Source organism: Hirundo rustica, chromosome 3 (assembly GCF_015227805.2).
Source record: "Hirundo rustica isolate bHirRus1 chromosome 3, bHirRus1.pri.v3, whole genome shotgun sequence".
Classification (NCBI taxonomy): Eukaryota; Metazoa; Chordata; class Aves; order Passeriformes; family Hirundinidae; genus Hirundo; species Hirundo rustica.
In genome coordinates this window covers 24,707,572-24,722,423 of record NC_053452.1, presented here as the reverse complement: position 1 = coordinate 24,722,423, position 14,852 = coordinate 24,707,572, and the positions used below count along the sequence as shown (strand labels likewise).

General features: G+C 44.6%; 1 protein-coding gene across 1 annotated transcript; it reads left to right on the top strand.

Moving 5' to 3' along the window:
* The first annotated feature begins 5,453 nt into the window (after window positions 1-5,453).
* PRPH2 (peripherin 2) lies at window positions 5,454-14,852 on the top strand. The gene is made up of 3 exons (XM_040059603.2): window positions 5,454-6,292; window positions 9,026-9,272; window positions 14,534-14,852. The coding sequence occupies exons 1-3, from the start codon at window positions 5,712-5,714 to the stop codon at window positions 14,768-14,770; spliced, it is 1,065 nt and encodes a 354-aa protein (XP_039915537.1). The 5' UTR covers window positions 5,454-5,711; the 3' UTR covers window positions 14,771-14,852.

Sequence of the window (14,852 nt, the reverse complement as noted above, 5' to 3'; positions counted from 1 at the left end):
AACAAGAACAGAAATGACATTACTTGCATTCTCTATCCAGCTCTCTTTCATTTAAATAGATTCTGATGTGAGCTGTAGTAGAATTGTTTTGTGGGGAAAAAAAAAAAAAGTTAAGAAATACATGCATAAGAAAATTTCTTACACATTTTTATGCACTATGTTTTTGAAGGCTTGGATTTTTATTTTTTTTTTCCCCCCTGAGGTTTCTTATTTAAGCAATAGCTGCATGTAGACAAGGTTCAGATCTCAGTGGTTTTACCTGGAATTGCTTGAGGTTTTACTAAACAATTTCATCGCATACAAGGAAAGACAGGACTAGCAAGAAAAAGAATCTATGCAATTTGGGGAAATTTCAGCATTTCCATTCACAGCATGATCTGATTTATCTGACTGACTGGTGGATCCACCTGTTATGCTGAGATGTTTTCCAGCAGTAATGACTATCATGAGCTTTTAGTAAGCTTCTTTTAATTCCCAACGTATTTCTTTCCTGTTTCTGCAAATATAAACCTTGATTTCTAGCTCTTATTTTTTCAGCAGTGAGTGCTACACCCCAGGCATCACAATAATACAAATGCTCATAATGACCATCATGGAGGCCAAAAAAAAGCTGTGTTTTCTGAACATGTTGCACACCACCACATGAATGATGGCTGAAATCCTGGGAATTACCCAGAGCAAAACCACACCAAAACCCCCACAATGTGCCCCAACAAAGTGCAGGAGCCACAGAGTCCAGTAGGTCAAATCATCCTTCCCAGGATTTACAACAATCCCAGCAGTCAATTTAGAATTTGCTTCTATTTCCAGCCTCAGAACCTGCAGTCACCTCACATGCCACAAAAACAGTAGCCAACCGTGTAAGGTATCCGTGTAAGGAGATTTAAAAAAAAAAAAAAAAAAGTCATAAATCAGACTTTTCTCCACCTGATAATGATTCAGAGAGGTTCAGCATTTTTATCACATTGTTCCTCAGGAATGTCTCTGTTCACACCACAGAGTTACAATTGAGAGCAAAACCATACATGAGGGTACATAAGCAAACCTCTCTACACAATAGCTTCCCGTCAAAGGTAAAACCAGACATCATTTTTCTTGCAGCAAAATACAACCACTCCTAGGGAAAGAAGGAAAAAAAAAAGCCTCAGAAAGGCATACATTTCATATCACAGAGCAGTGTGAAAGAAAGATTGGGCCAGGAAATTATTCTTTTTACCAACCGAGAGCACCTCCATACTTTAAGCATGTGTTTGTATTTTATATCTTATATCCCTGAAGATGAAAAGGTTAAGATTGGTCCAGGGCTGAGCACCAGACTGTTCAAAAGATACTAGATTAAATTGTTTACATTCCTCTCTCTTGATAAATTTGTAGCTTATATGTAGGTTTGCAGGCATAGCTTTTTGGAAAGGTGTCAAGATAGTATTGTTATACAAACACATTATAATTTTAACCAGGTTTTGAATTTGAACAGATTCATGGTGAAATCAATAATAATTTGAATATTTTATTCTACAATTTTTTCTCCAATATTGGCTTATGAATTATACATTTGAATTTAATAGACAACCTCTGAGGAGACCATTAACTCAAACATTCTTGCAGCAATTAGCTCTTATCTGCTATGGATCAATTTCAGCATTTTCTATTTGAAGTAGGAAGCGGTAGTAAGTGCCAAACTAGGGATGAATTGCAGCCAAGAGAAAGCTTTTTAAGAAAAGCAGATGCCAGGCAAGAAGAGTTTTCTTTTTTAAACTATCCACACGCCAAAACACTTCTCGATGATCCCCCATCACCTTCATCTCCCTTAGGCTGCTGCGCCAGAGACAGCCCTTGGCTGGCTGGTTTGTGCCGATGCTCTCGCACTGGGATAATGGGGAAGCGTCCATTCCCACTTTAAAAAGTGTCAACCAATCCTCTTGAAAATTCCCAAGCACGATGGGTCAAGTTGATGGGTGGGGTAGGTTTTTTTTGGTACTGAGCTATTGAAAACTACTTAGATAAACAGCTCTTTTCCTAATCTGGGTTGTTTTGGTAGTGCCGATTGCTCTCTGTGATGACTTTAAAGGTAGAAGTCTCAAAGGTCTAATTAGTATTTGAGTGTCCCCTCCTGAACATCAGGTGAATTGCTGATCATCTCACAGCTAACACTAGCAATCTGGCTGTGATTTATGAGGACCCTTCCCATTTCCTTTGTTTATAGGCAGAAGAGTAAATCTGGAGTGATCAGTGAGCCCTGAAACATGTCCTGCATGTGCTACTTCAATTCTCTGATTCCTGAATTAGAGGAAACACCATAATGTATATACTTACATGATTTTCTGCATCAGATTTATCATGGGTATCTAAATGTTAAATTATTAAGCTGACAGGTATTTGGATTCATCTGTGCTCCTGAATACCAAATTACCCATATCCAGAGCAGCACCAGGCTTACCTCTGCTGTGGGCAGGAAGTATTTCACTGTATATCTTCATGACCTATAGACTTGGTACAGAATTCTTTTCCACTTTAATTACAGTTTCACGGTCATCACTTGTCACCCTGGTTTTTCTGAGTTTTTTAAAGCCTTTTGATTGTTCATAAGATGGAGTCAGACTTTTTAGCTTCTGTTCAATATTAGTAGCAGTTTATGCCTATTCTCACACATGTAACATAAACAAATCCTTTGTTTTTCATTCCCTGTCCTTTGTTTGCATATTTCTAACCTGAAAACAATTGTAACTGACAGTTGGTCTGGCCATTCGGCTGGGAGGTGATAACTCCAGAAGCCAATCCACAGTGTGATATATGTCCTAAAGTTAATTCGTGTTAAAGGTTATAATATGTAATTCATTCTCTGTAAACTGTAAGTTTTATTTCTAATTGAGTATACAACGGGTTAACTGAGACTGAAATAGCACGGAGAGGGGCAAAAGGAATTCTTTTGCTAAAAGTTTGCACGGGAGGGACGTGAGAAAACTATGCCAAGAATTACACGAAAAGACTTCTGCCGGGAATCGTTAGAGGAGAACACAAAAGGACGGAAAAGGGAGATGGAGAACCCAGAGGACCGAATGATTACATCAGATCGCTATCTTATCCGTCCCCGCCCGACATTAACATCTCTACACCGTCCCCGGACGCAGCAATCACGGCATTGTTCTCCAGCGCAAATCCATTCAACCCACCAGAACCCGAACATGAATATCTAATGAAGCTGCCTCAGAAGAGGCAGCCTTAGGATCCCGATGTTCTCTCAGCGAGCCAGTGTATAAAAATCGGCAGCCCCAGACCAAAATGTGAACTGAGGGGGTGACATACTGACAGAGTGTGTTACCGTGTTCACCCGGCGCCGAAACCCTGGGGTTCGACGCTGCCCCTTTTAATTGTGGCTATCGGAGACTGTTATTTTGTCTCAAAATAAAATTCTAAATTCTGATTTACTGAATTTGGTCTATCGTATTTATTACAACAGCCAGACCCACAAATATATGAAAAGTAAGAAGTAACCAAGCAGAAGAGCTCTTGGCCTTGGCTCAGCCTTGGGCTCTCTCAGAGGAACATCTCTGTCCTGCAAATCTCTCGTCTCCGTGTGGTTGCTTTGCGTGTCGCGATCACAATCACTGACAAGAAAGGAAATGGTTCCAAGATCCTTTATCTAGAATTAACTCCAGGCTGTCAGATAAATACATTTTCCAAACTCAAATCTCTTAGCTGAGCCCTGAAAGAGTCAGTGAAACACATGTGCTGTGTTGATTGTGGAATATTTTGCCAGGAGAGATGCTATTTCAGCACCATGACTTATTGCACAAAAACATGAACAGGCTCTCTCAAGAAACAGCACTTCTCATCCACTTCAGGGCAAGAGGAGAGAATAGTCCCTGATGGATAATCACCTTTCCTCTCATGTTACACACTCACTCTTCACCAGCAAGGGTAGCAGCAATGCAAACAACCAGGCTTGCTTGAGAAAAATCCCAGTTATCAGCTGCTCTCCAGCCCACTGCAATAGCACCAGGATGGGCTGGGAAAGGTCCACCACAAAAACCTTCTATTAGGACGGAAAGAAGTAGTGAGTTGCCAGTGAGTTTGTCCTTCCTGAAGGAACCTTCAGCATTCCAGGATCTCAAATGGTAACAGAAGTATCCACGGTACCACAGAGCTGGAGACCATCAAAATGTTATTTTTCAGTGCTTGGGCTTTTTAATCATTTGTGTTATTATTTTTCACACTTGCCTCCCTCCTAGCACATCTCTTCCCCTCTCTGTCCCTAAGGGCTGCTGGCCATACTGCTGGCAACCACTAGAGGATGCCCCCAGGGACTTGGGTGGTGGCAGCAGCAGGTCTGGCTGACAGCCAAGAGAGAATCCTCCCAGAACCTCTTCAGGGGCTGCTCCTTTCTCCCCTGCAGCATTAGCGCCCATGCCCTCACACACCTGCAGGATAATGATCCACTGCTGGAGGTTAATTTCACGTTGTGGTGGCAGGGAGTGAGGCAGTGCAGGAATTTCCCAGTAGCTCCAAACCGCTGTGAGGCGAGTGGGAGATGATATTTCTGAGCAAGCAAACTCCCCAAGCAGTGGAGCGAGCGAAAGCCCAGCACCTCTGCTCGGCTGACGCAGCCGTGTGCTGCGTGGAGGAGGCTGCAGCCGCAGGACGGGGTCGTACCCTCCTTTCTGCCCACTCCAGCATGAAAGCAGAGCCGGCTGCAGGTCCTTCAGCAGAGCCTGAGAACCCCGGGATGCCTTCCTTGCACTCAGATACAACATCCCCAGGTCCCTCTCCAGCTGCTGAGTTGAATTCCTCCCTAGTGTAAACTCTCGGGTGGGTCTCCTTGGGCAGCCCTGTTCGCCTCTCTGGCCTGGTGATTACCCAGTAAGCTGCTCATGCCAGCTCACTTTTTACAAATCTCTAGATTTCTGCCCAGGGTTTATTTATTGAGTTTCTCTGCACTTTTCCTTTCTCCTTCTCTCCTGCCAAGACTCAGAGGTGGTGCAAGTCCTGGAAGTAAATAGAAAATGCCAAGCTTAGGTTTTTTAGGTCACTGTAAACTACACACGCTTATCTGCTTTCAGAATACATAAGCCACAGGATGTCATCTCCAGTCAACACAGAAGGATAAGGACTAGAACATGGGCTTGGCTGTAGATGTGAATATATCGGGATCACGGTGGGGAATGTTTGTGTACCAGCAGCCTTTTTTAATCCAGAGCCCTCTTCCTTTTTCCTCTAAGGTTCCATATTCTTCTGGCAACAAATATCTTTTTATATCTCTGGGGTTTCATATTCCACCCAGCAGCCTATCATGGGAGAGCACAAATCTACTAAATAGTAAAATGAGGGATTACTTCCACTCATCTGTTGACAGACATTTCTCCAAATTGGATCAAATGATTAAAGGTATTAGAATGACGTCTTGCAGATCCAGATCAAATCATTTGAAACCTTGAGAGTGTTTCTCCTTTGCTTGGAAGAAACCACCAGAAATAGTTGTAGGTGCTAATTGCTCATTATTCTCATTAATGTGAAATTGTTAACTGGGACCTTTGAATATTTTACTTACTTGAATCCTAAGCGGGGAACTTCAAGATGGCAGGACCGTGCACTGGCTCGCTTCCCAATGTGCCGTTCGGGATCTCTTCCAACGCCTGAATGGTTCTTCCTCAAGTTGCTTACGCTGAGCAGAGGGGTCCGGGCTGTGAAATCTTCCAACATCTCCCACTACAAAGATGGCACTGCTGAAAGTCAAATTCAATCAGAAGAAACGGGTAAAACTAGCGCAGGGACTATGGCTCATGAACTGGTTTTCGGTGTTTGCTGGAATCCTTGTTTTTAGCATGGGATTGTTCCTCAAAATTGAGCTCCGGAAGCGAAGCGAAGTGATGGACAATTCTGAAAGCCACTTTGTGCCCAATTCTTTGATATTGATGGGTATATTATCCTGCGCCTTCAATGGTTTTGCTGGAAAAATTTGTTACGATTCTCTGGATCCCGCTAAATTTGCCAAGTGGAAGCCTTTGCTGAAACCTTACCTGGCACTGTGCTGCGTCTTTAACATGCTCATTTTCTTCGTTGCTCTGATTTGCTTTCTCATGCGGGGCTCCCTGGACAGCACCCTGGCCCAGGGGCTCAAGAACGGCATGAAGTTCTACCGGGACACGGACACCCCTGGAAGATGCTTCATGAAGAAGACCATCGACATGCTCCAGATTGAGTTCAAGTGCTGTGGCAACAACGGCTATAAAGATTGGTTCGAAATCCAGTGGATCAGCAACAGATATCTGGACTTCAGCTCCAAAGAAGTGAAAGAGTAAGTGACTCGGTGGGGTTTGTATCACGTAGTTTCGATGTTTGGTCAATATTGTCTTCAAATGCCAACAGGCACTGACTGGAAGGGGGTTTGTGTAAAATGGGGTCTTGTGTAATAAAGCATCCCAAATGACCAGCTAGATTGCTTCCTCCCCTGACAAATTCCTCTGAAGTCATCCACTACATAAAATAAACAGCACCTAACTACAATTCCCACTCTTACTCCATGTAGTGTAAATAGACTTAATAGTTTTTACTGTTCTTTTGCTGCTTTATAAACCCATTACACTACCAAAATCAACAGGAAAATATCAGAACTTTACTAATCCTTAAGCAGATGTCAATGTGATTTATTAATTTCCTAAAAAAGAATTCCCTGGAGATATACCGTTGATACCACTTTTAAAACTCCACATAGATATTGGCACCTAATCAGCCACATGGAAATAAATAGAGGCAGTAACACTTTGCCAATAACCCATGTGTTTTAGATCCTTAAGATTTAGAATTTTATTTTTATATTTACTCAATTGCTTCACTGCTGTGATAATACTGAGCATCCATTGATGTTCCTAGCTTTACACAGTGGCCCTTTTAGCCGTATGAATTTTAAATTCTGTCCTGTGCCTAATTTTTTAAAACCTCACATGAAAGTGGCACTAGTTTATTGTTTCTATACAAACCAGACCAAGCTGTTGACCAGAAACACCTTAATGACTTTGATGTCAGGTCCCAAAGAGGCAGTAATCCCAAAATCAGGTTAGGTGCAGTAAGCTCAAGCAGAAAATAAACATGAGAACAAAGTGAACCTTTGAAATTAAAAAAAAAAAAAAAAAAAAAAAAAAAGAAAAAAATAGCATTAGGCATAAATATCCACAACCTTTTAAAAAATTGAGCACTGGGGAAAGAGATGGTTACTCCAGGTTCTTTGGGAACATCATTCATTAACGTTTATGCTCTGTGGTTGCATAATGGGTCCTGTAAACTGGAAACAATCTGCCTTTTAAATATACTGCCTGTATTAAAAATGTCTGAAGTAATTTGGGAAAAAAAGCTTTGTGTACCTCTTGGGATCTCTTGGGATCTCTTCCTGACTGTGTAAATGGTATTTCACTTGTGTGTGTCTCTCTGCATGTTCTTTTGACTTGTTGGGTGGTCTAGTTGTGTTTGCAGTTCGGAATGAGGACTTTCTTAGTGAAAACTGTTACAGATTTAGTCCCTTGCACTGCAGGGTGTTATAACAAATACATGCACTATTGAATAAGGGGGTGTTTCCATTGCGAAGGTATGCCCATGGGTATAAATAACTACTTGGAAAAACCTTGCCAGCATTATATGGAGATTTGAGGGCTGTAACTTAATCCAGCAGCAGTGGAAGGGCAATGCACAGAGGGAAAACAAGGTTATACTGTCCTTAATAACTGATGCCTTGTTTGGGACTGAGACTCAAGGTAATTTCTTTGTACTACTGAGGCAGGAAATAGGGCATTAAAAATCTACAAATGGGTTTTATGAAATCAAGGTTTGTACTATGTGGTGGTGCACAATCTTTGCCCCCATTCCTGGTGGGATAGTCTGGACCCTTTGAAACCAATAGTAAAGTTCTCCTGAGCTCCAAGGAGGGTGGGAGTTTATCCTCCACAATGGGATTTTTATATTATTTGTAGAGCAAAGGCCTGATCCAGTATCCAATCTCTCTGTAACTGGTGGAGCATTTACACATGAATAGGAATTAGACCCAATCCAGAGCACACTTAACATTTAGAGAGAAAACCTCAACTGTGTTTGCTGTTTAGATATATTTAGGTCATGACTGCAAAGTGGAATTTCCCTTCACCAGGCTGTTGAAACCACCTCCCTATGACACAATTTTAAAATATTCATATAGAAAGCTACAAGTGACACTCAGATTTTTTTTGTCTCCCTACACCTTTGGGACTCTCCATTCTGTGATTTTCTAAGGAAAATGGCCTGGTTTAAAACTGCAGTCCTTTAATTATGGTCTTTTTGGAGAGACAGTGGGACTACTTGCCTTCTAAGTTATCTTGCATCTAAACCTCTCCTAAGGCACCAGGCTAAATGACTGTTTACAGAGAGCAACCACAGTGTCAGATGGACAATAGCTGGGGAGCCTCCTGCAAGGACTTTGGAAATTTTGCAACATCCTGTTGCTGAAGCACATTTCGTGTTTTCAATACTGGCTACATTCCCAAGACAAGAATAAATGCACAACCCCTCCCTGGAGCTATTATCATCAAAAAGAAGCTATTAGGTTTGCTGGATCAATGCTCTAGCTGGATATAATGGGTTCCAAGGCTGTTCTGGGTTCTTTTCCAAGTTCAGGTCGGGTCCAGCACCTCCCTTCCATCCTAACTATGCTGTGATCACTCTTTTCTGACTGCACCTCCTGAATTCCCTCTGTCATTTACTTTTGTTAAAAATTAATTTCTTTGAAGAAGTGACCCGAGAGCATGCATTTCCACCAGGAGGAGTTAATTACAGACTCAGTGTAGCCTTGACACAGAAAAGGATTTCGGAGAGAAAGAACACCCTGGACAAACACCGCTGTGTGAACAAGGAGAAAAGGCAAGGTGGAAAATCCTCCTCGCCTTTGCTTTCCTTCCTCGTGCAGATTTGCTCCTGGATATCTTTGTGTGTGTGTCTGTGTGTCTGTGCCTGTGTGTCTGTGCGTCTGTGCGTGTGCATTCACACTCCCTTCTGCCCTTGCCCGTAGCCGGATCAAAAGCAACGTGGACGGGAGGTACCTGGTGGACGGCGTCCCCTTCAGCTGCTGCAACCCCAGCTCCCCCAGGCCCTGCATCCAGTACCAGGTCACCAACAACTCTGCCCACTACAGCTACGACTACCAAACCGAGGAGCTCAACCTGTGGCGCCGCGGCTGCCGGGAAGCGCTGCTCAACTACTACAGCGGCATGATGAGCTCCATGGGCGCCGTCATCCTCCTCGTCTGGCTCTTCGAGGTAACCCTCCTCCCTCAGACACGCTTCAGTGAAGCGCCAGCTCCGCACGAGCGGGGCGTTTTTTTCAGTGTGGGCTCCTGAGTGAAAATCAAATCTATTTAAAATAAGTTTCCCCATTGCTTGGCTGAGAAAATTTCTCATGGCTGAGTAAGGGCTGAAAGGTCCCCAGGCTGGAGACAGAGGTGGAGTGGGTATGGGATCACAGACCCCTCTTAGCAAGGGCCAAAGCATCCCACAGCAAGAGGGGAGAAAGGGAGTGATTTTCTGTCAAAGGCAAGGTGCTGAGCAGGGCAGAGAGCGCAAGGGCTCTTCTGTCCAGATACATGAATTTTACATGTGTCACCATTTGTAGGCAATGAGAAATACGAAAAAGCAGCACATCAGAAAGATATGACAGTAATCAGTGGGACAGAAAGTGCAGTTGGAGGGTTTTCACGCTGAACAAAATAAGGCTTTAAGCCACACACCATGGAACGATTTCAAGGCAGCGTGTGGACCTTCATCAGCTCCACCAAGGTATTTGGTCAGAAAGAGTGGTTTAGGTGGAGCAGGTGAGTTAAGTTTATTTTATTCTGCTTCCCAAAACCACGATGCAAATGCAAACAGGTGCCAACACTGCCCAAGGCAGGTGTGTGTGGGGACCATAACCCAGAGTGCAGCTTGGCTGACAAAATGCTGTTCATCCAATGCGATGAATCCCCTGCCTCTGGGAGATGGCCAGTCTTCTAGCCAGGGTGTTTAATCAACACTAATGCTCGGGGAGCGTGGGCTGGCAGCGGCACGAGGGCTGGAACGTGAGGTGCTGGATGTGGAGATCAGGCAGGACCTGCTGGTAAAAGGGAGGAGGCAGCTCCCTGGGGTGCAGCAGAGCCTTTCCTATCCTTGGAACGGCTGCTGCATATGGCGTTGCCTATTTTTAATGATTCAGCTGCCTTTTAAAAAATTTAGATTCATGCAAATTGAAAAAAGATGGGTTACATTTTGATACAAGCACTGGCCTGCAGCCTTCCAGGAATTAAGATGCTTTTTAGAAAATAAACACCTACCTAAAAAATATCATAAAATTACTCCGTGTTGCGTTGTTTTAAAAATAACTGCTCCGAACCGCAGAGAAACGTACTACCTCTTTACACTGTTATTCTGGTAAGAAAAGAAAGTGAAGGCCTTTATTTTAGCCCAGATTCACATGCAGAGCTCTTGAAGAGAGGGGAATTTCAACAGTATTTGAAAGTCAAAGAAATTCAAAAACTCAGGGTGAAAATGCACAAAAATACCAATGCCAGCTGCAAAAAATCATGACTGGGAACCTGTAACATACCTCTGCTAACTTGCAAGAGATTAATGACAGTGATGTGTTAACATTAATAGCAGTGATAAAAATGCAGTATTTTATGTCTAACTCTTCAAAGTACTCCTGGGTATTTTTTTCAGCCTGTGGCATAATGAGAAATGAGATCTTCTCTTCTTTTCTTTGTCTTTTTCAAAATAGAAGGTGAGACTTTTTTTCAGGCAATCAGAGGACTTTCAGGGCAAAACTTGAAAGAAACAACATGTTCCTGGGTTACAATAACTTGCCCTCCTGAATATTTATTACTTGCCTGATATTCTACCATAAAGGGCCCAGATTTGCATCTGAAATTCCCTTTGCTTTTAAGGCAAACTTTGAAGGGAAGAAGCAAAGCAGGAAACAGACATTAATTAAGTCTCCCTTGAAATATAACCACTTCCTTTAAATTCCAGTCAGGATAGGAAACAATTTTATGGTGAGCAGGAGGGCAGCAGCAACTCCTGGCCAAGGTAAGTGTGGGTCTGAGCAGGGTGAGCCCAGGGGCAGTGGTTGTGCTGGCTCTGTGCTTCTCATTTCCACTTTGACTGACTGCCTGGGAAGTCACAGAAAAGTGCAAAAGCAAACTGCTGAGTTGCTTTACACCTGCAGCCACCGTGGACCCAAATCAGGTACTTCTCCAGCAAAGCTCTTCTGGGGGCTGTGGATGACTCTTCCAGCTGTGTTGCTGGAATTGAGGTGTGGGAGGGGGGAGAACATGGAGGGAAATACTAATCACCGCTGTTATTCTGAGCTGTAGAAAAAGGTAACGCCCCACATAGGAGCAGGGACCTCAGGGAAGGCCATTTCTCTTTCACCTTTCTATATTAGGCACAAGGAAGAATGAGCATATTTTGAAACATCAAAACTTCTATTTGAAAAGAATGCTAGTATCTAGAAGCTGCTTTTCCTAACAAAAGCTGTGGGCTTCCCATGTGTGACAACCAGTCATGAGGATGACAAAAAAAGATCACACCCTGCTCTGGCTAAGCCGCCTCAGGCTAAACCCTGGCAAACAGATGGGCTTCACTGCAGAAGGTCAAGAAGAGCAACCCTGGATGTCTTCTTGACCTGCCTTAGCCAGCAAAGAGGAAAAGAGAGGTTCAAGTGTGCCCTGAATAAAGCATTTCAAGAGGAATAGGGGGCTGAGGCTGGTTCCTGAAACGCTCCAGGTCCTCCACTTGCGCAAACATGTGGATCTCAATAGGTCACAGCTGCCACAACAGCCAAGACCCTGGGATTCACCTCATGCGCCATAGAGTGGGCCCAGGCTGAGCTCCAGGAGAGCACTGAGGCATTCTCAGGAGGCATGTTGTACGTCCTGTGTTGGAGAGTAAACTCTCCGATGCATTAACAGTAGGAATGAATTCCTGGTGATCTCCAAAACCAGCCCACAGGCAGCAGGGACCCTCTAGATGGACACAGTTTGCTCTGTTGGCCCAGATGCAGAGGGTGAGCGTGCTGTGGTGCAGGACATCCACCAGCCCAGCCTGCACAGCCCTAGCCCTGAAGAAACACTGTGGCCGTGTTCTCCCTGGCACTTTAAAGCTGTTGTAAAATGACAAAGGTTTCCATGGCAGGGAAATCATCCCTTAGTAAGACCGGCCTCACTCTGGGACTCTGACACCCCAGCCTTCTGTGCTGGACTGTGGTTAAGCTCAAATCTACAACTCACAGCCTGGTTAAGGTTGGAGGTTTAGCTGTGGCCTCACCAGGGCCGAGCAGAGGGGAGGAAGGATCACATTCCTCAGCCTGCTGGCAATTATTCATCTCATGCAGCCAAGGATACCATTTTCCCACTTTGCCACAAGGGCATATTGTTGGCTCAGGGACATCTTGGTGTCATCCAGAGCCCCAAGGCCCTTTGCTGCCAAGCTGCTGTCAGCCAGTCACCCCCAGCACATACTGGTGCATGGGGTTATGCCTTCCCTGCAAGACTTCCGCTAAACCGGTGGTCCCAGACTCTCTGTGATCATATAGGAGACAGATTAATTTACCAGATACTTGTCTCAAACTTCCTGGGCTCTCTTCTCATCCGGCAGAGAAGGCTGGCTCGGGTCAGTCGGGGTGACAAGACCCCAGACATTTTGCAGGGCTTTTAAGGAATCTCAGCTTCAGGGACTTAAAATCTTGCTTAGAAAGGTTTTTAAGAAAACAAATTCTTAAACTGAGAGAAAATGTCACAAAATCTCATCCCAGGACAGGTCAGATGCTCAGTACTGCACAAGCACCTTCCTTTTAAAAGCCATGACAGTATTTAGTGACTTAGAGCCAATCCAGGAAGACAGTCCACCTACTCTGGCTGTCAAATAGTGGCATTTGGCAAGTCAATCACAAAACAGCTCCTGCTGACATGCAGCAAGGCAGCACAAGAAGAGAGCAGCGTGGAGGCCATTGCCTGCACCCAGCCCTGTTAATCTGCGCTTGCAACAGCAGTTGATTTCAAAGATACCCAGTCTCATGAGTGAGAGCAGCAAACTGAGACTCAGAGTGGAAGGAAGATGTCAAAGGCTATAAATCCCAAGACTAATGTGATGGGATTTGTCACTTCTTGTGACTTTTATAGAAAAGTGCTTTAACTGATTTAAGTCATCATGTTATTGGCTAGATGAGATGATTTCCAGACTCAGAGCCACTAGAAACTTCCTTAGTGACCAGTGTGTGGCTAGTCATACATTCCTGTGTTAAGCAGTATGAACATTTGCCTTTGTATATGGAAGTATTTGATGAAGCTTGTTTGCTTGACCAATCTTTTCCCCTTTCTGATCTTGAGTGAAGGCAGAGAAATATGAACACCTGCAAATTTTGAGAGTAGCCAAGTGTAGCTTTAGTCTTGCAAGAGTTTGGAGACACTGATCATACACAAGTAGGATGACCACAGTAGACAGGCTGATGGATGGTCCATGGAAGCACATGTTTGGACAGTCCCTTGAGTCCAAAAGCCATATGTGAATTCTGCCACTGGCCTTGCCATGTGGCTGAATCCCAGCCTCAAATCTGCCAGCCTCTTTAGCCATCAGGTTTGAGGAGGACCAAAGGTAATCTGTTCCTTGGGAAATTGGATAGGGTGACGGAGGCATCGTACTTCCCTTAGAGAACAAATCCTAGGAGTTCCTGACAGGAGTAGGTGTTCTCCATCTGACCTTTACTCAAGCACGTGAAGGACCAAACCGATCCTACTGCTGCCCCATCGCAACCACCAGCCCTACACATCACCAGGCTGTCTCTTCTGGGAGCTGCTCTTCTTTCCTTCTCTACTTCACTCAGCAATCACTTTCTTCATAAGCACCACCGGGTGAGGTCAGAACGGCGTTAGAAGGCAGGAGACTGGCTAAAAACACATTTTCTCTCTGAAGGCAGGTGCAGGGTGTTGCCAGTGTCAGCAGTGTTACGCAGTAGAGTAGAAAAAGTCTCAGGACTGGTGGGACTAGGTAATATTTAATCAGAAATACAAATTTGTTTTAGATGGAACCAGGGAGAGATCACCTGCTGCCTTGGTTTCCTTATTTGCACATACCTATATTAAAACAGAATGTGAAGCAGACAAACTAATGGCTCAAATCCTAATGCTGCTCCGTTCCGCAGAGACGCTGATTCATTAGTATCCCCTTGATCGGCTTAATATACTCACCAAACACATTAAGGTCGACGCAAAGTCAAAATGTTTAGTTAAAACTGAGTGGGTGATGGCCAAGGACGGTGTTTCACGTCCACACTGCCTCGTGGACATCCAGCGCACAGCGGCCAGGGACGCGTTAAACCTCCCGGGAAGGCACCGGCATTGACGGGGCTCATGGAGAGGCCCCTTGGGCACAGGGCCCCCAGAGCTGCTGCTCACAGCAGGGGCCCGAGCTGCCCACAGCAGGGGACGGCGAGGGTGGGACGGGAGTGCCCGGGCCTGGCTGACGCGCTCTGCCTTTCCCGTTGCCTGGCACAGATGTCGGTGATGGTTGGCTTGCGCCTTCTGCACACCTCCCTGGAAAGCATTGCCAATCCCGAAGACCCCGAGTGTGAAAGCGAAGGGTGGGTGCTGGAGAACAGCCTGAAGGACACTTTCAAATCCGCGCTGGAGAATTTGAAAAAGCTGGGTAAGTTCAACCAGGTGGAAGCAGGAGCCGAAGGCGCCGAAGGAGAGGAAGGTGGGAAGACGCCAGCCATCGCAACAGTCAGTTGAGCTGATCATTGAGGTGGACTTTTTCTCAGAGAAAATAACACAAACTGAGAATTGTGAATATATCTACATTTTAAAAGCTATG

Excerpts from the sequence above, each read along its gene's own strand:
- PRPH2 (XM_040059603.2), top strand. The coding sequence starts at position 5,712 with ATGGCACTGCTGAAAGTCAAATTCAATCAGAAGAAACGGGTAAAACTA. Across the intron at positions 6,293-9,025 it reads AGCTCCAAAGAAGTGAAAGA|CCGGATCAAAAGCAACGTGG; the intron begins GTAAGTGACTCG and ends CCTTGCCCGTAG. Across the intron at positions 9,273-14,533 it reads TCCTCGTCTGGCTCTTCGAG|ATGTCGGTGATGGTTGGCTT; the intron begins GTAACCCTCCTC and ends TGCCTGGCACAG.